Source organism: Penicillium canariense, assembly GCF_028826845.1.
Source record: "Penicillium canariense strain IBT 26290 chromosome Unknown utg000003l_segment0_segment0, whole genome shotgun sequence".
NCBI classification, from domain to species: Eukaryota; Fungi; Ascomycota; class Eurotiomycetes; order Eurotiales; family Aspergillaceae; genus Penicillium; species Penicillium canariense.
Window position 1 is genome coordinate 412,698 of NW_026622730.1, and position 27,727 is coordinate 440,424.

Here is a 27,727-nt window from a genome sequence, read left to right on the forward strand (position 1 = left end):
TGTCACTTCTAATCCACCGATCTTAGAGAGGAGCATTCCTTTTTATATTCACGACGCCTACGGTAATGTCAGATTGTAAGTTGCTGCAGCTAAAATGATGCAAGCTTATACATGATGGCGCCTTAGCACGAAAACCGATATTTATAATCATCAATCGTAACGAGTCAGTTAGCTTACGCACGAGGAAAATCTGAAATATCCTTATTATCTCTACAAAATGCGAAGTCAAGATGAGGGGCTCCATGTCGCGCCATGCACTGAGAATCACGCAATCGATCTCTTGTCGGTGGTTGGCCGCCCTATCTTTCAGATATCGCAGTAAGCTAGTTCAAACTGCCGATGAATGTGGGTGACTTGCCGCCAATGACCACCTGATTCATGAAGCGCTCACTTTGCCAATGTTTTGGTTTGCAATTCTGGTACACATAAGCGTTGTGACGGCCGAGTATCGGCCCCACTGGCTCCGGGGGAGGTCTGAACAGCGACTCCCGTGTTTTTATCATGATCCATCAATCACGCCCCCAAGCTGGCCCCACTACATATCTCCAGTACTAGCCTATACGGATATGGCTAATGTAGATGCAACACAAATAGTTCGATAACAGAGTGGTGCAAATGAGGAAAAGCCTTAACTAAGCAATTCGACTTTGGACAGCATCGTTTGGCGCATCTCAGGTACAGAGCTGTCGCGCATAAAAAAATGAGGGCCATACGCTGACTACTATCGAACTGAACAGCAGTTAATTGACCGCTTGACATAGTCTGATTCATGAACTGCCTTCTGGATGTTTCGAGGGTTCTGTGGAGTATTGCTACTTATACTATTGAAACACTTTGGATAGCGACCACTTCAAACCAGGACATGAGGTGGGAGTGTCTGAACGCCATTCGGCGGTATTCTCACCATGCTACATCCACTTTATCGTACAGTGTTAATGTGCAAAATGTGTTTGAGAGAAAGTCGAGATAGCTTTGGGAGGTGGGCGCAAGACTTGACTATGCCCGCCGGAGAACATGGTCATTGGAATGCACGATGCGCCCGAGGCTAGGACCTGTTAGATCTTTACAAACAGAATTAAAACGTTGACAGTAATCATTCACGATGATCATGCTTTGGCTATGCTTGATATTTGCTGATTTTGGGTCCAATAACGTAGCTCCAATGGTGAGCAATTTACCGTTATCCTTGTTATTGATTTACTTCCTGCGCCAGGTCCTTCTGCTTTTTTCTCTCTTTCGCTGCCGCATCTTCCTTTTTCCAAGAGCCTTCGTAGTGATGCGAAACCAGAGGGTCGCCTTGATTCTTCGGATTTCCGTTCTGAAGTGCCGCGAACGAAACCCCAGGCATGATCAGAACATCACCCACCAACTTCGGTCGCTTGATGCGTGAAAAGTCACGGTCGTCAACGGTTCTTCCCAACAACTCTTTCAGGCTGTTCATGATAGAAATTGTCATCATTTTTGGCCCGGTCACATTCACAACATCCTCGGGGAGCAGGTCTAGTGTGATGTCTTCGATCTGCACGCCTTGATCTTTGGCAATCTTCTTGAGTTTGGCAACGACGGCGTCAACAATCACTTGTAAATTGCGCGACGCCGGCTGAGCTGCGAAGACCCAATTGCAGAATTGAGAAGCAACCTCGGTATCTGGACCTCGCCATTCCATGTCGAACTCCAGTCCCACAATCATATCGACCGTGCCGTTATTATATTCCGCGGGAATCCACTGGGCAAGTGGTTTCTCGCAGCTGACATCCAAGTCACCCCAGAAGCCACCCTCGGCAAGGATCACCAAGTAGCGAAAAAGGTCCGCCCGCAGGATGGGTATGGAGATGGCCTCATAGGTTTCGACAATATCCGGTCGCGTTTGACCATAATGCGCTCGAACAAAAGCCTCGCTTGAGCGATCGCTCAATAGTTCTTGGCGGCAAGAAGGGTTGATTTCCAACCAGGTCCTGATCCTTTCGCTTTGCTGGGCCGTGATATCATGATGCTTCGCCGTGTGCCACACCTTATCTGGGATGTTCAGAATGGAACATCCAGTGGCCGGGGCAATGACCTTGGGACGTTGCGATAAGGTGGAGGCCAGTGGGCCGGTCGCAGCCGGCTCGTGAGACTCGGGCCGTGGGCTGCCAAACACTTGGTGGATTGGCGCTTGGCTCATGTAGCAAGCCTGGAAAATGACGAGAAGAATGACGAGTGCGCCGACAGCACGCAGAGCGTGCGAGGCCGTCATGTTGAAGACCCGTAACATTGGAACGGTGATCAGTCCATTTGGTATTGGGAAGGGCGGGCTTAAACAAGGAGCCCAACCGGATCAGCCGGAATCAGGCGGATGCGAAGAGCAAGAAAGAGGATCGCTCAAACATGGAGGATTCGAACCCCAGAGCGGAACCGAGATAAGCAGGCATGTTTCAGGTAAGCGTGTTCAGCTGGCCAAGCAGAGCGGACGGAGCAATGCGATAACGAAAGGGAAAATGGAAGCCTGGAAGATGGCTTAGTCGATCGGCGTGTGCGCAAATGATTGGAAGGCGATTACGCTCCACGAGGGGTTCAGCCACTGCTCCACGGAACAGCCCGCATGGAGATCAGATTTACATTGTGGCTTGGCGTGGCCATGGGTTGCAGGTTATAAACGGGGTCGTGCCTGAACCTCGGACAAGGTTTAGAAATGTGCTTTCACGTATTAGCCATCGCCATTGTGAGACATTCCTCCGTAGAAGGAGACCGGTGAAGCGACTCCCAGTTTGACGACCGACAAATGGTTCCGCGGGGCGATGTCTGGTCGGAAATTCAATGGCCTGCACAACGATGTCTTTGTCACCACAGCATGAAAGAATTCCTCATGTCGACGAACGCGAGTTAGATATTCACTCCCTCGCATCGGTTCTTTGACCCGTGATCGATCGAGTCGCAGGTGGATTAAGGCCGACCGCCCCCTTTCCCGAAGCCGAAGAAGGCTGGAATCCTTTAAGTTGCGAGCTTCAAGGCGATCGTTGTATGAGCTCGTTGAATGCGATCGGCCATATGCCCGAGCTGATCATTTCAGGCTTGGGTGCATAGCTGCGCATCAGGCGATATTGAACAACATGCTGAGTGTTTATATTTTCGCGGCTAGCGGTCATTCCACTCTTCTTATCGCGCGATGATGGGAGACGCGAGCGGTGAGAAGTAAGACGTCGCTATCATCTTGAGCCTGCGCGGTCCCTGCTTCCAAGAAACAAGCGACTGGGCTATCAAGATTGAACTAACTATTTCCAGCCATCTTCCCAATTCACTAGAAATCCTGAACTGTAGTACCTCTCCCTCCTCACAAGTTACCACGCTCTCTAATTGGCTCCTCCGCTCCTGTGGCATAGTTCAACGCGATATCAATCAAGATCTGTCGATCGCGCTTCGTGTTAAGGAGCTCGGCATGATGGAGCCCATCCATCCAGAGGACATCTAACTCTCCACCCTCCCAACCGCGTCTCTTCCAGCTGTCGTCATCGCACTCCCAGTCATCAGTGGCGCGCACACCATCTGAGCGGGTCAAGTAGTGACCGACGGCAGTTGTATCAACAACAATATCTTTCTCGCATAGGATCACGCTCACTCGCCTGCCTTGTCCAAGGATGTTTTCTTTCCAAAGAATGCTCTCGTTCCAGAAAAACCGGCGACCTAGGGTGTGCGCAGCACCCATGTCTCGAGACGCAAAATAATATAGCTGTAGCTGACAGGCTGTTTTGGGCTTGCGCTGGGTAAAGTTGTAGGTGATGTCAGGCAAATGAAGGAGGAATGGCACGGGGTCAGTGAAGATGATCGGACCGATCCGCGGCGCAAGCAAGGTGTCATGCAGCATTTGAGACGAGATCACGCTGCTGAAGGAAGTTGCCATCAGAACAAATTTATCCCATTTGTGACGGTCGAGCACGGAAAGGATTTCGGCGCAAAGTGCGCTCTTGAGGAGAGCTGGGTGCGTCATCCGGAGGCTGATTGGCAAGACTTCGAATACTATCACGCCGGTCGAACCATTTGTTTGGGTGAGGCTGTCCGCATCTAGGGCCCGTGACAGCTCCCCGAAAAGCCGCATGTACGTGTAGAGAATCCCAATTCCATGGATATACATAATGGGTAGGCTGTCTTTTGAAGTATGCGGCCGATACCAGTACGAAAGATGTTTTGCTGTTGAGCGATGTTGACTGAATATGGTCTGGGGTCGGAAGGGAAAACTCAAGCACCACCGCGACAGCGCGTAATGCTGATACCCATGGTACCTCATAAACAGATATGTTACGAGATCGGCCCCGCCAATTCCCAACTGAAGGTTGTTAGTACAAAGTCCAAGGTGTGGTGTTGCAAGGCTTGATCTCAAATTTAACCCACAACGTAATAGACCAGCGGCCGGTGATAGATATTGCCGGGGTCTAAGGATACTCGTAGAGACTTCGAGGGATCCCTGCCCTCTGGCAATAGATATCCCAGAAGAGTTTCAAATTTCTGAACATAGTTATTGAGTTCTTCATCTTCGTGGTCATCCCAGGTGCTTTTGTTGAAATAGGCCCAACACAGCCATTCCTTGAAATTCTCACGGTGAACTTGACTGGGAGGTGTACCTCGGTTCCATAGCGAGATGAACCGCTCTGGGTTCGGGATATTCTCAATGCACTTCCGGACTAGCTCTTGTCTAGATTCCCGATCGGTGTCGGGGTGAATGGCATCCTGTTGAAGAGCACGATTTCGGGGGAGAAATACGAGGAAATAGAAGCAGGTTTCAGCGAGGGCGTAAAGTCCGAGTAACTTTGCAGCCCAGTGCTTAGGTAGATAATTCAATATCCATGCCACACAATAGAACACGCTGAGAGGCGTAATGGAGCGGATCCACAGCACGAATATTTGCGTCAACGCCAGCGCGCTGAAGGTATCTCTACTCATAGCTCTCAAGGGTATCGTAACGCGTACCTCGAGGGACTCGAGTACCTGCAGATAGCCTTGAGGTATATGAGTGACTCTATTGCCGCCGAGAATTGAGTGGTGTGCCTGTGTATCAGCCTCATCGGGGGTTTACGTTTCTGGGATATTTTAGAATGCAAAGGGTCGAGATGCCCACTCACCGTGCATTATCACGTGGAAGTAAGAGCTAGAAGTAATCAAATGTGCCAAGTTGCAGCTTCGGTGATTGATTGGAGGGGAGCAGCTTGGCGCGGCCGGTCGTGCAGTAGTGCTTGGGGGCCACAGATGGTACCGTCACTGGGTCCACAAGTGCAAATGGTTTATTATCTGCGCCATCGTGCCGGATGGGATGGGGGACCTGCTCAGAAAGTGACGGATTTGTGTGGCGTTTCTTGTTTGCATCTGTGTCTATAATCCACCGACGCTGCTCTCCATAAACAGTAACAAACCCAGGGTCATCGACATTGGCGAACTTCGTCATATCCATATGGTTGCTGTGGATTCTGATGGGGATGTAACCTGGCAGGATGGGCGAATCTTGTGGTACAACCTATTGCCTTGGCACCAGTATCTAAGGGCCTGGCTTGCTTGGCTTACTAAACCAAATCCAAGCACGAGCAGCTCTTCGTAGAAGCAAGTGACCTCAATCGCTGGCGGTTCTACCAGGCTGCACGCCTTGACCATTGTGTAAAAGCCGTCTTGAATACGTGCAAGCACTTCGGAATCGCGTCTGAGGACATCGACGATATTGGCATTCGTTTGCTTGACGAGGCCGATTGAACGGGACACGACCTCGGCCCATTTAGCAAGACCAGCTCCGTGGTGCGGTGTGTCGAAAAAGACAAGAGACTAGGTAGGACGACTAACTAGCTAACGAGAGAAAATTAAGAGAAAAAATATCTGTCTTTGCCCTTCTATCCAACAGTGTCTAGGCTCTATATACAGATAAGTAGAACATTGGGTGAAAGGGAAGGTTTAAACAAGAAAGGATTGGCACAAAAGAGTATTAAACAGGTAGTAAGCGATGGGAAATATCTCTATCTCTGTTGAAAGAGATACATCATCTAGAGATTGCATGTTATAATGCTTTTCTCTGCATTGGCTAAGCGGCTGCATGTAGCCAGAGAGATCGCGGAGGTTGTGTGTGAACAGGTAATTTGATCCTAGTTTTTCAACACCTTATCTTTGGCTCTTTCAGTTGTTTTTGTTGAAAGGAGATGGGTAAAGATAATTAGGGCACTCGCGGTCCGTAGGAGTAGGACCAAGGTTTCGACCAGGGCATAGTTGTTTGGCGTAATTTCCGATATAGAAGCAAGAGTCGTAGGTACCTGGTTTCGGGTTTAGCGGATTTCTTCTTAGCCCGGCCGAAATAAAGACACGTACCATCAGCACCACAGGAGCTGCCACTGTCTTTGCAGTCATTATTATCTGTTTTGACCAATGGGACATGGATACTCATGTGACTCCAGTCGCTAACAGAGCAGGCCTTGTTATTGTAGTAGTGATCAACATAGTGTGCCTGTACGTAGATATCGATGAGTTAAGTGATATAATAAAGGACCCTAGGTCAAAGGGAGACAAACTCGAGCAATTCCATTCGCCACCAAGACGTTTGGCCGGAACGTTGCGATGAAAGGATGTTGTTGACCTGGCACGGTCCACGAGACGCCGTAGGAGGTTGCCACAGCCTTCCTATTCATGTTTGTTAGTATTATTCAGACTTAAAGAGTTCCTACGTACCCCCAGGTATAGGCGTAGCCAACACGAAGGGCGAATTTTTCTAGCACACCTAGGCCAATTTTCTTGTTCTATTAGCTCTGCCGAGGTAAAAGGGACTCGATACCGAACTTACCAAGTCTGGGCCTGCTTGGACGGAAACTTGGTAAGAGTATGACTTAGTATAAGTCTTCGAAATGCTACCAGGCGGGCAGAGGGTGTCGGAGATCTGATGGGTGTTGCTTCTGACTGTATTCCAGTTCTGAGTTTGCCATTCATACCAGACTTGCTGGTTGTAAGAGCATTTGCAAGGTCCACACGAAGTAATAGAGCTCTGTCTGGTCTCTAGGCTAGAGGAGCTGCATCGATATTAGAATAATAACCCTTAGATCTAGGTTCTTAGCAATATTACTTACTTGGTTGCATTGTGGAAAGAGATGTCACGTTCATCCCAGAAATCAGAAGGGACGGCGACGCCTCCTTCTGGGAAATTGTAGAAGGTGATACCGTCAACCTCAAAGTGGTCATCCAGGTTCGGTTCAGGCAATGAGTGCTTGTATGCCTCATCGACAGTGCCACTATCCGTGACTGTACCATTGCGAACTAAGTCTAAGATAGAGACTTCATGATGCTCGACTGCCGGTGCTTGTTGGGATGGCGCTGCCTGAATTCCGAGCCCATAAAGGGCAAGGATGAGGCCCAACGATTGAAGAGAGACCATTTGATAGCAGATTAAGATTTGTATGGTTAAATCTGTTCTGTCTATTTGAATTGAACCATCAAAGTAGCCAGGCGGCCTTATATACGTTTCTTCTGTGTCTCAGCTGAGATACTTCGTTGATGTGCTCAGAAGATGGTAATATAGAAGTTCTCCAGCCGTTATGTAGAAGCTATTCCCACGTGAAGGTGGACTTGACCTCTATTGGATTAGAAATTTGTAGCTCTTTTTGTTCTGTGTCTCAGCTGAGATGCTTCGCTGATGTCCCCAGCGGATGATCATATAGAAGTTAACAGCGGTTATGTATACGCTACTCCCACGTGAGGGTGGAATTGACCTCTATTGGATTAGAAATCTGTAGCTTCTTTCGTTCTCATCCTCTACTACAAGCAAAGGTGCCATCAGATCAGTCTGAAGCCTGAGAGCGAAAATCAATTTAACCGATCAAATGGGCCTCAAAGCTTTTACCCACCAATAAGGGAGCCAGGTACAGAGTAGATGAGAAATGCCTCTTCCCGCCAGGCTGGGTAAGCGTTCACCGGGTCGGACCTTATTGCTGACTACTCATAGTTCTGCAAATTCCTACGACCTGCCCACAGGTCCCGAGCACGTGCAACACCTAATAACCAGGCGTCTGAGACAAGAAAAACTCTAACTTTAATATCCAACTCTATCAGCCCTATATCTAAGACAGGAACCAGGGGCAGGTGGAGATTAGGACAATCCATTGATGTTTCCTCTGTATATCTGAAAGGGTTGAAACCCAATATGTCCTACAAGAATGGCAAAATAGGGCCCACAGTTGAAAATTAAATGTTGAAGTTAAACTAGTCACTCCATACACTAGGGCTTCCTGATGTCCAGCCGCCGTTAGTAGATGTGATCCCCGCTCGATGCATGACACTTTGCCAAGAATTTGCCAGGCTGACACGAAGCTTCAATACTAACCGCGTCGAGCAGTTGACGACTTCAGAAATTTTCAGTTTCTTAGTGGCTCTCCACGTTTTCAGGTTTTGAACTGGCGCACCTTCAGAACACCTTGTCTCTAACATCCGGGCGTCTTGATCTTAACGGCCGGCTTAGCGAGGTTGAGTAGTTAGGACAAAAAGTTAGAACTTTGCACGAGGGGGATATAACTATCGCCGACAATAAAGTTTATCCAAAATTTCTGAAGGACTGTTGTTGAGCCAAGCGGCACTTTTCTGCGACGTGAGTGTGGACACTAAAAGTGGATACATTGGTTGTGGTGGGCGCTCAAAAGAGAGCCAACAGCCCAGTTTAACGCAATTATCGTTCCACTCGACTTGCTCCCCTGCAGTTGGTACTGTGCAACTCTATCCGCAGGATCACTGGCAATACGAAATGTCGAGATGATAGCGGCCTGCAGTGTGATTCCTTTTAATCTGCGAATTAGTTCATCTTGAAGGGTCTAGAACAGGCCTTTAAAGAATGGATCTGAGTCACTTCATTAGGTTCGTGATTTGTTGGCCTAATGGTATTGGCGTCAGTTATGGGCCTGGGCGCATGTTCCGGTTCCAAGGCTGGGCCAAAGAGGACAAACGGCCGTTGTCGCATTTGTATGGCATATGCATGAGCTTGTTGAAATTTGGGCTAGCATTACACAAGCTGAGCTCGTCCATGTAGGGAAATTGATCAGTTTGGGACTTGTAGTTACTGATTGTATTGAGTCATTCATTAGGTTTACGCCTGTTAAGTTGTGGAAAAAATAAGACCCAAAGTCAAAAGCCCATGAGATTGTGAACTTGTGAAAAAGAAAGAAAGATTGACTTTGATCGAGATCGGGAATGAAAAGTGAAGTGAAAATTAAAGGGGGATTTTGACAGTCTCAAACATCACCAGAAACATTGGAGATGTAGAAGTTAATCGGTGAACACGAAGTAGTGTTCGAACCAACAACAGTGTAGAGCAACTTCTGCTCCTCGAGATACTCGAGAGCAGAGGCTTGAATAGTTAAATCACTGGAGACAATGAGTGTTTTGTTTCTCTCAGAGTCATTGGTCATAACACAAGAGTACAGCTCGTAGACGGTACCATCGAGGGTCTGTGCCTCATGAAGAATGCTGGTAGAGCTGGCCTCGGGGAAGGAAAGGTACTCGGCCTTGGCGGGAATCTCAGCGCTCTCCACAAGCCGGAGACGCGAGACACCAGTCTTGGTCATCTCGTCAGTGAACATGACGGGGAGATTGTGAGCGCTGTCACCAACGATGACGGAGGCTTCGGTCGCGAGGGAGAAGTTGTTGCTGGCCGTGTACGCGGACCAGAGGTTTGTGCAGCTGGAGTTGGAGTACGTCGAGGCGACAACATACACATCACCGTCGCAGACAGTCAAAATAGAGCTGGAGCTTTGAATGGCCAGAGTCACCTTGGCAAACTCGACATTGTCCTGGTCGAGAGACCCGATTGTCGTGGAGGATGTGGCGGCGTCGACGCCCGATGCGACGAAGCTGTCAAGCGCGATACAGGTGCTGGTGAAGTTGACATGGCCTGAGTCGTACAGGTTTCCAGTGGGGTCGGAGCCGACCTGGTATGCAAGGGTGTCTTCGTAAAATCCCTGAATATAAATACCCGTGCAGCCGTCGGTATCTCCAACCTCCGCGGTAACACCATCACTAGTGACGCTGACTGAGGCTGCGACTTCTGCGGAAACGCCGATCGAAGGGGTAGCGACAATGGCAAGGTCTTTATTGAACAAGTTGTCGAGGACCTGGATGCCGACACCAACGGAGACGGGCAAACCGAAGGTAGCAGAGATAGTAACGTCACCGCTGGCCTGGAACGCAGGAGTGAAGACGGGACTCCAGTTAGACTCTGAGCTGGATCCACCGGCAATATAGAGATCGACCGAAGAGTTGGTGAAGGTGAAGCTACCGCCAAGCAGGAGAGTACCCTCAGCGTCGATTTCGAGGGTGGTCGAGGCATCAAGCTGGACATATGGTCCAATGCACAAGAAGGTTCCAGAGCAGAGATCAGGAATACCCTTCTTGAAGAGAGTGGTTTCGAAGGTTTTGCTGAGAGTAACATTGGCATCGATACCGAGGGCGGCGCCGACCGTTAGGTCGGCACTCATGCCCACCTCAATATCAGTGATACCAGTCAAGTCAAAGTCAAGGTTTCCGTAAATATCAATGGAACCAGTGATACCGCAGTCAACACAGAAGACGTTGACAGAGTACGACGCAGTGTCTTCAGAGTTGTTGCCAGCAAAGTTGTGAATAAACAACTGCTCACCCCAGGGTGAGTCAGTCAGATCATCAGAGGGGGCGGTGATGTTAACAGCAATGGTAGTGCTAGCATGGTAGTCCATGAGCGCGTTCAGACCGGCCTCAACTTCGTTAATGATGGCTTGGGCGGCGGCAGACATGTCATCGTAGGTAATAACAGCAGCAGTCTCAACGTCGTCGACGACGGTAATCGCATCAGTGGCAACGGCCTGGGCGACCGAGACAACAACGGATGCGACTTGAGTAGCGACCGATTCAATAGCACTAGTCACGTCGGAAACAACAGAAACAACAGCAGACGCACCAGCCTCGGCTAGGCTGGTACCTTCATCCCAGACTTCACACACCAAGCAGCGGTCCACAAGGTGCCCACGCTTGTCGAGAAGACTGGATGTAGAATAAACAGATACCAAGCCAGGATAGAGGCTGTAGAGGCTGGAGAAGTCGGAGCTGTTGATGCTCAGGAATCCGTTGATAGCGTCAAGAGTCTCGTCGAAGGTGGAACCCGGGCAAGCAACAGGAAGAGCAAAGTAGGCATCCGTAGATGGTGCGCCACAGCCCGATGAGATGACATGAGCAGAGGATGAGTGTCTGGCAACAGCAGAAGATGAAATTCTAGAGTAGACTGAGGACAAGGAGGAATGGGCCTGGTGATTGGGAGGGTGGCTGGCAGCCAAAGAGGACATGGAAGAGTAGACAGAAGACAGCGATGAGCGAAGAGCAGAGACAGGGTCGCTGGTAATAACCGGAGTAGCAGCAATGAGGGTGGTCGTACGAGAGCCAGAGCTGACTCCACCAGTCTGATAGGCACCGCTGGGGTGGACAGTAGCGGTAGGCAACAACGGGGTGCTTGTTACGACGGAGTGACCGTGACCCTTAGGGCCTGCACCTGTCTGGGCAGCTCGGCCGGAGGCGAGAACAGAGCTAGGGTAGTACTGCGAAAGGACCCGCGACAGAGAGGAGCGAAGGGAGGAGACTGCCGCATGACCGCCAGAGTCAGAGCCAGAGCCAGAGCCAGAGCCAGAGCCAAAGCCAGAGCCAGAGCCAGAGCCAGAGCCAGAGCCAGATGAACCGGAGCCAGATCCAGAAGATTTAGAATTAGAACCACTGCCGTGGGGGACGCCGGTGCCAGAGCCACGGACAGAAGTCAACACAGTAGCAGTGCCAGTAATCGTCGAGTGCGCACCAAGACCCAAAGCAGTCGCAGGTCCGGTAGTAGTCCAAGCATTAGTAGGGAGGTATTTAGACAGAACAGAAGAAATGACACTAGCAGCCATGGAAGAGTAGTCGGGTCGACTGCCAAGAGGAGAGTATCTACCCCAAGACGAGCTGGCTTTGGAAAGACAAGACTTGAAAGTGATGACGGAGACATCGCAAGTAATGGTTCTGGTTTTGTCATCAAAGGTCAGGTCATCAATCTTGAAGTAGCAGCTATCGGCAGAGTTCTTGTCACCGCAATAGGCGTTGAATGCGATTAAAACAAGGTCATCGCTGACAGACTGCCACTCAGTCTCGGCAACCTCGTAGGCGGATTCGTTGCTGAAGACACAAGTGAGGATTCCAGTAGTACTATCATAAACGTAGGTGATGTAGCTGGAGTAATCGAGAACGACCACAGGCGAAGTATAGGTAGCGTTAAGCCAGGTGAATTGGTGGGCCTTGCTGGAATCTATCATTCGAATCATTGAGTCAGTATAAGACTTGACTTTTCTGAATGGAAGACACTTACCGCTGGTACTGTTGGTGGAGTAGTACAAGCTTCCAGAATAAGCAGGTACAATGTGCTTGTGGCTAGTCAAGTTGTGTTGCCAGTGGACAGCAGGAGTCAGAGTAACAGCAGGGCTTGAAGGCTCAATATAGATGCCAGAGCCACCAAGCCTGGCAACATCGGAGGAGCCCGAGTTGACAATCGAGCCGTATCCGGCCGTTGCAACAGCCTTGACAGTCTCGGTCTCGGTGACATAGACAGTGCGATCGGCGTCATGAATGGTGACAGTAGAAGCAGCGCCATCGTGAACAGTAATAGTAGGAGCAGCACCGTCATGAATTGTCACAGGTTCACAGACTTCTTGATCCGGAGCAGCAAGTGGATGCGCTGCAACGAGCGTAGCCACCAAAAGGCCTCCCCAGAGACGAGGAAGCATGCTGGGAGAGCGAAAGAGTGTAATGGACCAAAATGTCCTGATATCGTAATGAACGTGTTAGATGAACATCAAAAGAATGGATGAGCAACGGTGTCGAAAAGAGTGATGACACTAATTGGAAGAGAAACTGTCGCTGAAGCTTTGGAATCCATGGACATGATTCTATAAGTCTTATACTCGACAGAAAGACTGCTTAGCGGTTCCCACTCGGTAAAATATACCATCAGACAAATTGAAAGCTGGTCATCTCTCCACTAGGCGTCCTCTAGACCGGTGGAGGGAGCCACTTCTCAGCCGGTCGGCGAGCATAGCACTTTTACGGTATCAGAGAGGTGCAATTTGCTCCACAGACTAGTCGGAACATGGCACTGAGTGATGGCTTGGCCGGAGACGAGTCGGAAGCTCGAGTCTCAAGGGCTTGTGATTAGTTCATTCGTGAGAAGGATTCGAAGCACATCGGACAAGTCCGAGTATTCCATTATCATCGTAATCAGACAAGAGAGATGTTTGTATACTCCGGACCAAATTGGGGATCATTCGGTGCCCTTGGGGCTACTCCATCTAAACAGACCCTCTTTGCAGCTCTCAAGGGCCCATGAGCCCTTGGCGAGGCTCTTAACACCCTTGATCCCTTTGTGAGGCTTGAAACCTATGCTAGACCAGGGGACTATGGCTCTGGCCGAAATCTATCCTTATAGATAAATTCGACTCAGTCCTCGTAGTTTACCCGATCTTGAATTCTAAAGAGTTAAATAATAGCTATGGAAAATCCCAAAGGGCTGCAAGGAGAGGACATCCGGCGGCTAATTCGGACCGACGTATCGTCACCAAACATCATGTCAAATTCGGTAGAAGCAGGAGCCAAAGTCTAAATCGGATAGGGTCTCAGGGCTTCCTCAAGTTTCTAGAACATAGAATGTCTCACTTTCTCCACCGAGAAAGCCTTACGGCAGTTCGGCATTTCGTTTGCATCCTTGATTGTGAGGCCACAAGCTCTCAATTGACGCTACTTCAGATGCCATTCACCCTCCTTCGTTCCTCAATCAAGATCAATATTAATCATTCAACATCATTGCTCATGCAAGGCCTTTTTGCACCCTGGAATGGCCTACAATGCTCAATCACACAATTGAGCGCGCTAAGCATGGACTCGGATCGCGAGAGGGGGTTCCGTCGGCTATCCTAACCATGTTGCCTCATTGTGGATATGAAGCTTAACCGACTCAAGCAAATCACAAGAAATTTTCCTGCGTCTCATTGGCTGTCACATATCGGAGTTGACGTAGCCATCACCCCACCCTGTGTTGCTTTGGCCATTTTCGATCATTTCGACCAGAGGCTTAGCTGAAAGTGCTTGTATAGGACAAGCCCGCTACATGGTCTATTTTTGAGGTTCGCTTTCGCTCCACAAATCTGTAGAATAATAAGTGGTATTATTATACCGAGCTGAAGAGCTGAATGAGATTTGGGCTGAAAAAGGGATGAATGAGAGGAGTACTTTGAATAGAGTTGAACGGGTTGACAAACGCGGATGCTCGAGACACAGCGCAAGCGGTGGGCGGAAGCACGATGGATATTACTTCAGTCTGAGCTGTTCCCTGGCGTGAGGTTCGCCGAGTTCCTGGTCTCTGGTGCTGGGGTCGGGTCGGGGTAGACATCAGCGAAGGACCGGGACCAGACCGTCTAAGTCTATCGTTATATTATGCGCTATATAACCCTCCTTTTTGAAGAAGCTCGCCCTAAGACTCTAGGATATTATTATTGTTGTAATCGTTCACGAATTCGTCAATTTCTAAGATAGCTAACTAGGTCTATAGGTTTTTCGGAGTTCAAAGGGAATCGGGGTATCGTCGGTGAAATTTCGGCCTGCCGACTTTGCACCTGGAGGAGAACCATCTTTGTTTCTATCGTCAGTCGATAGATATCGAGAAAGAAATGAAGCGATACATCGGAGCCTGGCAGGGGATATGCTCGTGGCAGTTGAGTAACCCTGGACTTGACTCATATTTTGCCCAGCTTGATTCCTCCAATGAGTGCCATGTAGTGGGCGCGGGACGTAAAATATGTGAGGCAGTGAGACGATATGCCCGGCCCCATTTGGGCAGGGGTCTCAAGTTATGGACCTTGGGATTGGGGGCCTTGCCGGGTGTGGTCAGAACAAGCGGCCGGCCAATCTGACCGCGGCGAGCCCGCCGGCCACAGAAGTGAAGTGTAAAAAGATAAGGTAGAGGTGGATAGTGAAAGCGGGTCGAATAAAATTGAGATTATTGGTCAGCTCAGCCCATTTTCAGCTTAGGCCATAATGTGATGATAAGACCGGCAAGCAGAACCTCAGCTCAGCCCATTTTTTATTACCTAGTTAGGTTTAGTGTGGTAAATATCCCTGGTTCGCACAATGAAATTAAAAAATTCATGACTACTCTTGAGTAGATTACGCCAAAAAAAGGGAAAGAATAACTATCTCTTGGCGAAATCGATTTCTTATAATATCTCGACAACTAGAGGTCCTAGGACCTTGAGACCTAGTAAAAATTTGAATTAACTCTAAGCGCTATTGTTTGATACTAGTTTGATATTGGTAGTAGCGATGGTAGTTACAAATGCCCCTAGATTACTATTTATCCACCTGTCGGGATAGAATTTTCTACCTCTAACTAGGCTATATTTATAGAAGTACTAGTATAAATAGAGAGCTATCCGACTAACTAGGAACTAATTCGAAAGTATAGAGGAGATAGCGAGAGTAGCTATATAGATACTCCGCTATATTAATAAACCCACCTACGAAACCACTAGCGCTGTGAAGGGCAGTAGCCAGTCTGATTCAAACTAAGGCCATCATGATGTCTATCAGAAGCATGAGGAAGGAAGAAGATATGTGGCAATCGGGCTATACACCGCTCTCGCAGACGGTCAAACAGGTCATGTGCTAGCACATGATCACACATAGGCATCAGCATGTTACACTTTTAATAGCGGTTTTCCCCTCTTTCTATACTAAATCAATCAACCTTATTCATCGAAATTAGTTCCGCTTGATCTTATTCGTCTTCCTGGCATATTAGGCTATATAGTATCAGCTCGCTCTGATATATCGCAGCGATGGAGTGAGAGGTTACAAGATAGTATCTTAGGGCGCTAAGCCAGGAACAGCAAAACTAACCCAATATAGTAATTCACAGGTCTGCCGTTTACAGATGCAATATACAATATGCAATATCAACAGCATGCAATCCCCAACCTCAGGCCACTTCACTCCAGCCCAGCCAAAGCCCGCAACTCGCCCACCAGAAACACAATAGCCGCCTCAATCAAACTCTCCTCAACAACCCCGACCTGCCACGTAATAGCAAGCACAAGACACCCATCACCACCAGTGACAACAGAAACCTCAATCGCATTCCCAATCACGCTCGCACACTGCGAAAACACCATGCGCTCGATCCGAGGCTTCCTAGGCCTGGCCTCGCACTGCATAACGCCGATGTTCGAGACCTCGAAGCTCTGATCACGCTCGCTGCCGACCTTTGACAGACACAACTCCTGCTGATAGTCAGCGACGTATTTTAGCAAGTTGGGTCCTGCGTCGCGTCCTTCACGCTGGACGGCAGCGTCGATCGTTTGTTTCGAGCGCCGGGCCTCTGACCAGGGGAAGACATTGTTGGGCGGTGTGACATCAGCGCGGGTATATGAGTCCTCGATGTCGCCGACGTAGACGCCAATCACCTCGTCGGTGATAATGTCGGGCAGCCAGCGGCGGCAGGAGATGGCACCTGTGCAATTAAGGCGGGTGAAGTGGGCCGGCAGATGCGTGAAGAGAGACCGGGCTATGGCCGTGTGCAGGATGGCCGTGATGGTCGTGTGCTCTTGACGACATACATTCCGGAGAGATGTCACCAGGGCCTTGGAAAAAGGAACCAGGCGCACGCGGGTCTTCCCTTGTGTTTGGATTTTGCCGCCGCTCCAGAGACCGGGGTCTCTGCGGGAATAGATCTTTGCTTGGAAGATTTTCTTGGCAAGGTAGACGAGCGATAGGGGCATTGGGTGGATTTCTTCAATGTTGGGCAGCATGGGCTTGGATGGTGCCTGGATGACGGACTTGGTTTCCCCAGCCTCGGCCAGGTGTAGGGCCTGCAGGAACGTTTGGTGGAATACTTTGCCAGAGGTTCCGTCCCCGAGGGCATGGTGGAACACGAAGGCTGCTGTGAACCGCCGATCATCTTCGGAGTCGGACAAGATACAGAGCCTCCAGTAAGCATTCGGCGCTGTGAATGGCGTGTTGTGCTGTATTTCGAGCAGCGCCTGCAGATCAAGGTCTGGGGTAGGTTCGCCGTCTATGGTTTCACCCGATAGGTTGACATTCTTCCGCTGCTCAAAGGACACCACCTGGTCCAGATTGATTTGTGGCAACCGTACAAAGTAGGGCTGTTGTGTATCATCGGCCACCGGGATCGCGGACAGCGCCGGGTGCTCCGCAATTGCCGTCTCGCAAGCGCGGTACACATAGTCCCTGATAGGCAGGGTGAAACAGTCCGGCAGAAGATAGGTCGCTGTCACGGCAACATTCAGGTAGAACCCGATCTGATGGCGGGCCGTTGAGTACTGCTCCAGCCGACCTGGTTGATGATTGTGTCAATTGTGCTGTCTCGACAAGTGGAGAGACCATCCCACGCATCGCATGGTGTTGAGGTGCTCACCAACAGGGCGCAGCTTCTCGTATTGATCCATTGCGATAATTGACTAGCTTTACTTTACAATGCTGGCTATTCTTCCAGAGACTAGCAAGGAACCATCCCCATTGCCTAACGGCTTGCTTATTCCGCACACGTGACCGTCGCATATCTTTGATTGCGGTCCGCGGATCGAGGCGACCTACCTGCTCCGGCAATTTTAAGCCACACCTTCCGCCAATTGTGCACTGACTTTCGAGGAAATTCGAGTTATACAAATCAGAGATGAAGTGTAATACAGCATGGATCGGAATTAGTTTCACCACTCTGTTCACGGAGATTCTTTTCCAACCCCTATTTCGATACACGCCAATCCATTTTGGTTTAGCACCTTCCGGGTTACCAAAATACATTGTAATCTAGGTGATGGTAAATCTGCCGCCTCGGGAAGGATCAGCTCCTGGAGCACGAGATGAGTTACTGTAGTCACCCCGCCGCCCTAATCTGCTCACTGAGCGACCCTGGGTTGCTCCCTAAGCAGCCTGATCACGCGGTTCTGATATTCTGGGGTTGGCGGTTTGACGGCCTGGTGAGTCCTGAGACCGCGGTCTTGCGACCGCTCTGGACTTAGAGACAAGGACCTCGAGCCTGGTAAGTCAGAAGGCTGTGGTTTCAGGTCTGCTGCGGGCCTAGGTCTAAGCTGGACGTACGTCCACAGCTCTAGGTCTAGCTGGGTTTTCAGTCCGTCAACTGGGGACCTCGTCCCTAAAAACACCACCGCAGCTCCTCGATATTGGATATGCGCCGCCTGACTAGTGGCTTGGCGGGACACTGGTCCTTAGATTGTAGTCAATGTTCTCGTAGCCGTAGCTCGCACTCCTATTTGGCTCACGATCCCAGGCCCATTGGCCAGCTCGGCCTCAGTTTCAGTCAACTGGTGACCTGGTTGGATCACTCCGTCAGCTCTTATTTGGCTGCTATGTCTGGGGGCCACTTCACGATTATCTTGAAAGAGTGCATTCCAAGGTTGGTGGACTGCCTCTGGTACCTATTCATCCAATCATGTAGAGCTGAAGATGAATGTTCTGAACCGCATGTCGCCTGTACATTCATCACAAAGTTATCCTATAACATGGTTGTTCTTACAGTACTTGCTGTCTAGAAGAGAATGAAAGACTTGTTTTGCCGATCTAATGAAAGCTCCCGATGGTGAAGAATAGTGAACATGTACAGAATATTCAATGTTCCCCTTTGTTTGCTTGAAAAGCGCTCTTCCCGGATTTTGATGACTTACCTACCTTCTAATTAACAACGAGCTTTGACGTCTGGGAAGCTGAGCAACTCAAAAGGCTTGTGAGTCGTAGATTCAGACCGCCAAATAATCGTGTCCAATCAGCCCTCCTGAGAAACACAAGTTCCCGCTATCCCCGTAGTCGAGGGCCCACCCCCAAAGTTCAAAATACAGATTTGCGATCCAGAACAACCTAATTCATGTATTTCCATGTGACGCAAGGCTACTTAAGGAAACAATACTCTCCTCTCCCTCTCTAACACGTCAATGGAGCAGCTGAGAATGGCTATTTTGATCGCTTAGGATCGTCAGAGCGAACATCGCCCGGTTGCCCAATCCCGATATTCACTTGAATCTAAATCTACGAGTGGCTATAAGACGCCGGCAAAGCACCTAAAGGAGCGGTGCGCGTTCTCTCAAAGCCACACGGAGCCTCGCGTGAACCTACCGATAGCGCCCAAGACTGTGATGGAGACTGCAACGGAGGGAACCCGTCACATGCGGGGTTAGCTTCCGCCAGCCTTCTCTCAAATTTCGCATCTATACCATTCAAGTTTGCATTGGCCGTCAACAATCAATTCTTCGCAGTTACTTGAGAGCTATATGTCTATGGCACTTGCTTTGTGACCGTTGATTCCGTCGAAGCTAATACCCATTATCTCTTTCAACGTTCCAAGTGGAATGTCGTTAAAATTGTTATTTTCGACTTGACGTCACCACGGCGCCTACAAAATGCTTTGGCCCATGCCGTACCTAAATTTACGCGCTCCACAGGTGAATAATGTAGCACGTATCGCAAGCAAAGTACAGCGTGTTGCTGCCTGAAACAGCGAATTTTTTTAAATCTTACGATAACTGACTGTCCTTAGTCGCTTGATTTGATTCCAGAATATGCGTACTAAAAACATCACATTATCGCTCTACCGAGTAGGAGGACGTTACTAGGACTTTATCCCAGGTCTGAAACAGCCACGGCGCTAAACGTGACAGACGGGGCATGATCGACGTACGCGGCTGGTATTTGAACCTGTCAAATCCCCTGCGTTAGCAGGGAGAATTCTTCCTGCATTTGATTCCTACAAAGAAGACCTCGCAACAAACGTCCCCGATGGCAGATCCTCTGAGTATCACTGCTTCGGTACTGGCTGTAATTAACGCTGCCGTTCTATCCACCAAATCACTCTATGAAGCAATTTCACGCTTCAAAGTTCGCGACAAAACCTTACGGAGGCTTCAAAGCGAGCTTCAAGATCTCACCAGAATTCTAGACTCACTGAAGCAAGTCGCTGATGCGGAAGCGGCCATGCTGGAGCTCCTCCAGGGTCCAATTGACCGCTGCAGCCAAGTCTGCCACGAGTTTGAAGAATCGATGGAATCGTTCTGGCGAAAATCAAAGACGGGCATTCGGGATTGGACAAAAATGGAATTCATGAGAGGAGATATCAACGAATTTATAGACATAATATCTGGTTACAAATCCACGATTTCAGTCGGTTTAGGCACCATCACCATGTTTGTCAACCTTGCCTTATATTTCCGACTTCGCTGACACTTCTACAAGACATACCGCCAAAGTATCTCAGCAAGTTCTTAAAGATTACAACGAGATGATACAAGACACAGTGTATAATCTTGAGGTTCATCTGCACCGGATCGATGAGAAAATGGCGCGATTTGCTATGGACGAGATAAGCGCCTCCGACTCAAGCATCGGCCTGAAAGACGAAAAAGAAGTCACCCAACAATGTCTTCGTATTTGTGAAGATGCGCGGTCTTATATTGAATCTTTGAGCAACCGAGAATCGTCCCTTCTACAAGAAGGGCCGCAAAACGTGAATGATGATGGGCAAAGTTACTTCGAGGCGCAGCTGCTCACACGTCAAGCTCTAGATAAGAATCGAAATAGCTTCGCAGCGATTATCGATCAACTTCGGACTCGCTTAGAGTCCCTAGTTTTGAAAAATGACCCTGGTGATGAAAATGAGAGATCTCGTTTACTAAACGATATCAATACCTCGAAGCAGTGCTTAGAGGTGTGCAAGGTGGCAAGTGAAGTTTCCACCCAGAAAATATACCGAATTGGGGAGGTGATTGCCGATGGCGAAAGCGATCAAGTAGTGGTGACTACTTTGGCCGATCTGTTCGATATCAAGAAAGCGCTATCCCAGGGCAACTCGGCACAGTTGGTTGGCTCAATGTCGGAAGATGCATTGCTGCATCTGGCCGAAAAGCGTTATGCCAGTCGGTTTGGAGCACTTCCCCAAAAGCCCGGCTATATTGAAGCTGTTAGCACCAGAGTGCCTTTAGTCAACCAGACCACAAACGATGGGCATGCTTTTCCAACGCAAACTGCTTATGACGAACAGTGTCCTGGACCAAGAACAAGTCCCAATAGGCCGTCTTCGAACGAAGTGAGAAAACGGTCTACTCGGGATGAAATGGGAAAAAGCGCATGTCAATGAGCTCGAATAGTTGAATTCAACCTAAATTTAGTCCAACTAGTCAAGCGGCCGATAATCATTTCACGATTTCTTAGATTTTCTTCCATCCGCTTACATTCTGCTGAAATGATATTCTGATCAGATTGCTCAACCAAAGAGCTGGGATAGCATATCTGACAAGCCTGGAATTCCTATAATATTTTGCGACCAGGCCCACTGAAACTTGCAGTCTCATTTTTATTATCGCGATAGTTCAATATCGGGTGTCTTCACTACCAATGTTTTTGCTAAAGTAGTTTCCTTTCGCCCACTAGATCTGTCAATATATACGCTCAGAGCTTACTATCAATACATATAGAAATACCCGCATGGACACAGGATATCTTACCTCTCGGCCTACCTTGCAACGCATCCTAAGTCAGCACACGAAAGAGGAGTCCGCTCACCAGCAGTGCAGAAAGCATCGAGATAAACAAGAGCACCATCTGGCTGGTCCATCCTCACACTTTACCACCACGCCTTTCATGTCAAAATTCAATCCATAAGATTAGAAAAATCTAGCTATCCTCGCAGCACAGATCAAATACAAATCAGTTCAGAGAATATATGAGCTTCCTCCCGCAAATTTTGCCAGACGAGGCTCTCGAGTTCGCGGTAGCGATTGCAGTAGTGCCACCCCTTTAAATCCATCCGGCCCAAAACATTCTTAAGCCCGGATAGCGCAAAGACGAACGGCAGGAACCTTAATTCAGCCCAGTCGACAATCCCTATTATATTTCTAGTTTCGAGATTGATGAGGAGATTCATCACGTTAAGGCCTCCGTGACTAAGAACAAAAGGGAGGGCATTTGAGAAGGGAGACGGGAGCTCCTTGCGGAACCTTTCTAGGTTCGATGCAAAGCAAGAGTGCAAGTTCCGAACAAAAACGTCGAAATTTGATTGAAACTCCACAAGCAAGATAGCGGTTTTCTCCACCCTGCTTTACTCACTGAGTAGCCCCTAGGCGCCCTGATCCGCACACTGGGCCGGACCTGAGTGATGAGATGAGCGGCCTGAGTATGGATAAGGTCAAGTCAATAGATCGGAACAGGCTAGTTCCCTCTACCTGCAACTTTGGACTACAGCTGCCTCCCATCGTCCTATCAACAAGTAGCCAGCCACATCAGACACGATGTCAAAGTAAGGGAAACTTTCGGAACGGGCTGCTTTGCGAATTTAGGACCACTCCAAAAGGCGTGCAGATGCGCACAAGCCCTCCATAGGTCGGTTGCCCACATTGGCAACAGTCAACTACATCGTCCGGTCCGATATCGCGAGGGCTGAGCTTCTGAGACAAATGAGAATCAAAAAGAGAAACGAAAGAAAGCTAGTTGATATGATTCTTGGACAAGTAACAATGGTATACACTCTCACTTTGTCGCTGCATCTTGGTTCCTTCAGACTTCATTCTTCAACCTCGCCACCGCCCAAAGCGAGTTCTACCTAACCTGAAATTACCAATCAGAGGCCACAATCCCGACTACCCTTTCATGCTTCCTGTTCCAGCAAAACTCAGGTAAGAATGTCAGGCAGTCAGGCACCAAGCTACTGGTGTAGTATACCATCTTCGTCGCAGTTGCCCAGGCGTTGCGGACCATGAAGCGGCCGCGAGGGAACCGCTTGGAAACTTGATATAACTCAACATGTGCCCAGCCTCGCTTTCCAGGACAGTTAGCTTCGAACTTTAGCTATAAAACAAGTGCAAAGAAAGAGAAATAGAAGGAGCGAGAGTGTTTATTTACCCATGGTACAATGGCTATCAGTGAAATAGCCGTTCACATAACAATCATTAGCATCACTCGGGCTTGCTAGCTTGTCCCAGGTACTGCGGCTTGGTTAGGCTCTTGTTCTCAAGAATGCCTTTTGACTTCAGTCAACAAAGGTATGGGTAAATATCATACCAGTTATCCTCATAGCAGTCTCCCCGTTTATAACACTCAAAGTACAAATTCTCACCCGGACTCACGGTGCGGACCACCCTGGAATCGAGGTACGGCCCTGCCCGACAATTAACTTTGCCCTCAGCATTAACTATATGACACCACTGGGCAAAGCCTGCGAAGGCTCCAAGTGGCAGGCTCAAGAGAGCAGGAAAGAAAATCTTCATATTGGCGAAAGCGACGTTGGAACCAACCCAATATGCGAGGAGAGAAGAAGTCAAGTGCGGTAGGAAGGGAGAAGGCGTTGACCATTAGGTCATCTTTATAAAGCATCGCTGATTGTTTTTGGGAAGAGTTTCCCGTCGCCTGAATACGAGCCTTAGACCAAATTCGAGCAGGACAATTGTTTGAATCGAAAGTAGAAGGACTAGCTAATTCATTCATTGGATCAACTGGCACGCTCCGTAACAAGTTCGGTCAAGCTTTGGAAGCAAAAATGCGCCAAGATCTATGTACGGACGGTGCTTCTCCTTACGGCCCACTAATTGTCAGGGATCAGGGCAAGTAAACTCTAAAGCTCGTATATGGCTCTCCGACTGGGCCAGTATCCGTGCCTCCGCGCACCCACCGCTTTCGCTAGTGGGTGCGCCCGGTGTTACCGTCATCCCTGTTTTACCGTCATTTTCTATCGCCTCGCCTACCATCAGCTATTTCAACCACACAACATGCCTAAAAAGGACAATTTCGACGAAGCTCGCCTAGCCGAGGCTATCAAAATCGCTCTAGCCCAAAAGAAACCAAATATCGCCAAGATTGCGCGTGAATTCGACGTATCTCGCACTACCCTCTCCGACCGCGTCAAAAAGGCAATAACGCCCACTACACCTACCGAATCACGCAGAAACGCCCTTACAAGCTATCAAGAGAGAGCCTTAGTAGCCTAGATACACCAGATGTACAACTAGAACCTCCCCCCCAACGCACAGGTTATAGAGACGTAGGCAAATCAGGCGCTTAGGCGCGTAGGCCAGGATAGACAGGTCGGCAAGAATTGGGCGTATAGCTTCATAGCACGCATCCCTGCACATATCAATCTAGCACCGGTAAAGCAGAAGACCAAGGAACTAAGGCGAATTCAAGCTAAAGACGCAGGGTTTCTTCAGCATTAGTATAACCAGCTTACGATTCTACTCCATGATATCTCTGCACGATTAGTATATAACTTCGATAAATACGGCTTCCAACCAGGTCAAGGGCAATCGCGAAACGTCCTTGGTTATAAATCATCTTACCCTGACCTTGCTGAATCTAAGCGAGGCGAGACTATCACTGCTATCGAGTGTATCGCCGCCGATAGCTGGCAGATAGACCCGCTATTCATACTCAAAAGTGGCGTTTTTATAGAGTGTTAGTTTAATGGCAGCGATGATCTCCCACGAAACACTATTACTACTACATCACCGAATAGCTGGGTTTCCGATGATTTAGCTATTACCTAGCTAAATTCGTTTATTAAATCAACCAATAACCGCGTTAAGAAGGGGGAAAAGCGCCATCTAATATTCGACGGTCATGGTTCGCATCTTACCCTCGAATTTATACAAAAATACGAGGCTTATAATATTATACCATTCGGCTTCTTACCCCATTCGACATATCTCTGCTAGCCACTAGATAGTAAGCCCTTTTTGAATTATAAACAGCAATTTCGACGTACAAATAACGAGCTATCGTTTTAGGGTAGCCAGCCCTATAGGAAATCAGAATTCCTCCGAATTATTAGCCCTATACGATCAAGGGCGTTTACCCAACGAATCATCCGCGAATCCTTTAAAGATCGAGGCATTTAGCCGGTTAATAGTAATCAGATCGTAGCGAATCTATCGAATCAGATAGAAATCCCTAAGCTTTAGTCTAATCTTCGGTCGCATAGTTTCCATACACCATCACCACCACCACCAACCGCCCTCTCGTCGTCCAGTGTTAAAATTACCCCACCAAAATCAATTAAAGCACTCCTAAAGAACCAGACAAAGATAACCAAATATCTTAATACGTTATTACCAAAGATACAGCGAGATATCACTAAGATCTTCGACTACCAGCGAGAGAAGCTTGAAGAGCTTCATATGACCCAGGATACAATCCAGCGAATCAGAGCCGCGCAGGCACCCCTACGACGTCAATTAACTAGGCGACAGGTTAAGCCGCTTAGCCAGTCAGGTGTATTGAAAGTTAATGATGCAAATCGATCAATTCAGGCTAGGAAGGCGAAAGATATAGCTGTGGAGGAGAGGAAGCTAGCCAGACAGTTCGAAAAGGTCTATGGCTACAAACCCACACAGAGGCCTGAGGAAGCTATTCGTAAGGCAGCTGAGGCTGAGGAGGCTGCGACGCGACAGGGAGAGTTTTTTTTTATTGATAATTAGCTAATGTGTTGAAATATCGATGGTTTTCATCAAAATGTGACGGTAAAACAGGGATGACGGTAACACCGGGCGCACCCACTAGCGAAGCGGTGTGGGTGGGCGAAGGCACGGATATATCCAGTCTGGCCCTGCCCCCCTTTTTTCTGCCTCCTCGCTCCCAATCTCCCGCTTACCAAGGCTTTTCGCCCGCCTTGGTCTTGGCACGTTTTTTCAACCTCCGATTTTCTTGGTCCTCCTTTGTAATTTCTTGTGATCATATTAGGATATCCGCGTCCTTGATAGAAAGAGAACCCTGTACGGAGTACGAATCTGGCGCTTGGTTTGGCATGCTCTTAATCTACAATAATGGGAGCCATGAAGGCTGGGCACGATTAAGGTTTTGTTTCTTTTTATTCCACCCTTTTTTCCTCAAATCATGTTCGTATTCGATCCCCAACCAGCCGCGGCCATCCATAGCCCCACCCATGCCTTAGGGTAACCCCGGTGGCTTTCCGCCCCCAAGAGTGTTGTTAATCATGTCCTTTGTTTATTCTCATACTCAGACTCGGATCCCTTCTGAACGATACAGGAAAGTCTCATGGATTTGTCCGCGGCCGGGTTTCTCCTCAAACATGACGATTCGGCTTACTGAACATCGGCTTTTCAAGTCCATCCTTACCGGATTTTTAAGCTTTACCCTTGCCTTGCTCATTTTATTCTACGTCAACGCCATCATCTCCTCCAGTGGATCTTATCCGACATCCCTGAGAACAATACTATCCTTATCATCCACCAGCTCTACCATAGTGGAATTGCCCTCAGCCAGCGAGCGTTGCCGTCAACTTTTGGGAGCCGATGATATCCTGGTGATTGTCAAGACAGGAGCAACTGCGTTGCGTGAGAGATTGCCAGTGCATTTCCAAACCACTCTGCAATGTACCCAACACTACGTGGTTTACTCGGATATGGAGGAAGAATTTGAGGGCCATCACATACATGATGTGCTGTCTGGAGTCAGTGCGGAGATGAAGAAATCCGCGCCTGAATTCAAGTTCTATCGCGACCTGCATGAGAATCGGGATCGAGTGACTGAATTCATGAGAGAGGATGCATCTGTCCAAAGAAAGGCATGGCGTCTCGATAAATGGAAGTTTCTCCCCATTGTGGAAAGAGCTCTACAGGCCAAACCGAACGCAAAGTGGTTTATGTTCATCGAGGCAGACACCTTTTTGGTTTGGTCTAACCTCCTCAAATGGTTGTCACAGCTAGATTCAGGAAAAGCTTACTTCTTAGGACTACCAGTGACCATGGAGGGCCAACTTTTTGCATACGGAGGGGCAGGATGGCTGCTATCACAACCTGCTATACAGCGAATGACACATCACATGGCTTCCCAGGATGATGATTATGAACATTTTACAAATAAAACCTCATTTGGGGACCTGGTTCTTGGTTATGTACTAGAACAGGCCGGCCTTAGACTTACTGGGGTGTGGCCTCTTATCCAACGAGAGACACCCAGCACGATGGAATACACCAAAGATCTATGGTGTTATCCTGTTGTCACTTTCCACCACATCGATTCTCCTGATATAAAATCAATCTGGGATCTCGAGCAGGAGTGGCTAGCAGATACACAAGCAACTCTACTCCACTTTGACATCTTCAACCACCTTGTATACCCTCGCCTCGCTACAAAAATTGATGACTGGGATAACTTCTCTCATGGCGAGGAGGTAGTGCTTACTAGTGACGAAGGATTTGAAGATTGCAAGCTACTATGTGAGAAAGATGTGCTATGCATGCAGTTCCGCTTCACACCGAAGAAATGTACTATGTCCCATGCAGTTACCCTTGGATGGAAGGCAGATCCGTCGATAAACAGCATCTCGGGCTGGATGATGGAAAGAATCACTCAGATCAAAGCAAGCGTTCGATGTGAAGGGGAAAAGTGGATATCGATAGACTAAATATTATAAATTCCAGTAATACCAGTCTTGGCAAGTCTCCGCTTTATGAGAGTTAAAAGTGACTGAAAGAATGGGTCAGATATTATAAATTTGTCTGCAGTTGCCACAAGGGCACACTTAACTAGGCTGCGGCAGAATCTAACATATCGTCGGATATCAGATCATCCTATCCACAAATTGTGGAACCTGTTGCTGCGGATGAGCCAGTTGCTGCTAACTACCTAACGACGATCCTGCTGCTGCTGAGTAATATCCGAGTCAATTTCGTCCAACTCA

The 27,727-nt window shown here is 48.6% G+C and overlaps 8 protein-coding genes across 8 annotated transcripts; 4 read left to right on the forward strand and 4 right to left on the reverse strand.

Annotated features, from left to right (window-relative positions):
• Positions 1 to 1,189: 1,189 nt before the first annotated feature.
• N7482_004995 (glycosyltransferase family 32 protein) lies at positions 1,190 to 2,254 on the reverse strand (the record flags this gene model as incomplete). The annotated part of the gene is made up of 1 exon (XM_056687120.1): positions 1,190 to 2,254. One exon carries the CDS (start codon positions 2,252 to 2,254, stop codon positions 1,190 to 1,192), a length of 1,065 nt encoding a protein of 354 aa, XP_056542675.1.
• A 1,056-nt stretch (positions 2,255 to 3,310) lies between these two features.
• N7482_004996 (uncharacterized protein) lies at positions 3,311 to 4,914 on the reverse strand (the record flags this gene model as incomplete). Its single annotated transcript, XM_056687121.1, has 2 exons — positions 3,311 to 4,300; positions 4,366 to 4,914. 2 exons carry the CDS (start codon positions 4,912 to 4,914, stop codon positions 3,311 to 3,313), a joined length of 1,539 nt encoding a protein of 512 aa, XP_056542676.1.
• A 205-nt stretch (positions 4,915 to 5,119) lies between these two features.
• Positions 5,120 to 7,369, reverse strand: N7482_004997 (uncharacterized protein; the record flags this gene model as incomplete). Its single annotated transcript, XM_056687122.1, has 8 exons — positions 5,120 to 5,482; positions 5,530 to 5,781; positions 6,316 to 6,338; positions 6,388 to 6,451; positions 6,516 to 6,624; positions 6,673 to 6,734; positions 6,785 to 7,007; positions 7,065 to 7,369. The coding sequence occupies 8 exons, from the start codon at positions 7,367 to 7,369 to the stop codon at positions 5,120 to 5,122; spliced, it is 1,401 nt and encodes a 466-aa protein (XP_056542677.1).
• A 2,222-nt stretch (positions 7,370 to 9,591) lies between these two features.
• Positions 9,592 to 10,925, forward strand: N7482_004998 (uncharacterized protein; the record flags this gene model as incomplete). Its single annotated transcript, XM_056687123.1, has 7 exons — positions 9,592 to 9,671; positions 9,744 to 9,911; positions 9,961 to 9,984; positions 10,046 to 10,170; positions 10,222 to 10,437; positions 10,492 to 10,621; positions 10,673 to 10,925. The coding sequence occupies 7 exons, from the start codon at positions 9,592 to 9,594 to the stop codon at positions 10,923 to 10,925; spliced, it is 996 nt and encodes a 331-aa protein (XP_056542678.1).
• Positions 10,926 to 16,004: 5,079 nt separating this feature from the next.
• N7482_004999 (uncharacterized protein) lies at positions 16,005 to 17,480 on the reverse strand (the record flags this gene model as incomplete). The annotated part of the gene is made up of 2 exons (XM_056687124.1): positions 16,005 to 17,368; positions 17,450 to 17,480. 2 exons carry the CDS (start codon positions 17,478 to 17,480, stop codon positions 16,005 to 16,007), a joined length of 1,395 nt encoding a protein of 464 aa, XP_056542679.1.
• Positions 17,481 to 19,821: 2,341 nt separating this feature from the next.
• Positions 19,822 to 21,175, forward strand: N7482_005000 (uncharacterized protein; the record flags this gene model as incomplete). The annotated part of the gene is made up of 2 exons (XM_056687125.1): positions 19,822 to 20,225; positions 20,275 to 21,175. 2 exons carry the CDS (start codon positions 19,822 to 19,824, stop codon positions 21,173 to 21,175), a joined length of 1,305 nt encoding a protein of 434 aa, XP_056542680.1.
• Positions 21,176 to 23,798: 2,623 nt separating this feature from the next.
• On the forward strand, positions 23,799 to 24,017 carry N7482_005001 (uncharacterized protein; the record flags this gene model as incomplete). Its single annotated transcript, XM_056687126.1, has 1 exon — positions 23,799 to 24,017. The coding sequence occupies one exon, from the start codon at positions 23,799 to 23,801 to the stop codon at positions 24,015 to 24,017; it is 219 nt and encodes a 72-aa protein (XP_056542681.1).
• Positions 24,018 to 26,113: 2,096 nt separating this feature from the next.
• N7482_005002 (glycosyltransferase family 31 protein) lies at positions 26,114 to 27,451 on the forward strand (the record flags this gene model as incomplete). The annotated part of the gene is made up of 1 exon (XM_056687127.1): positions 26,114 to 27,451. The coding sequence occupies one exon, from the start codon at positions 26,114 to 26,116 to the stop codon at positions 27,449 to 27,451; it is 1,338 nt and encodes a 445-aa protein (XP_056542682.1).
• Positions 27,452 to 27,727: the final 276 nt, after the last annotated feature.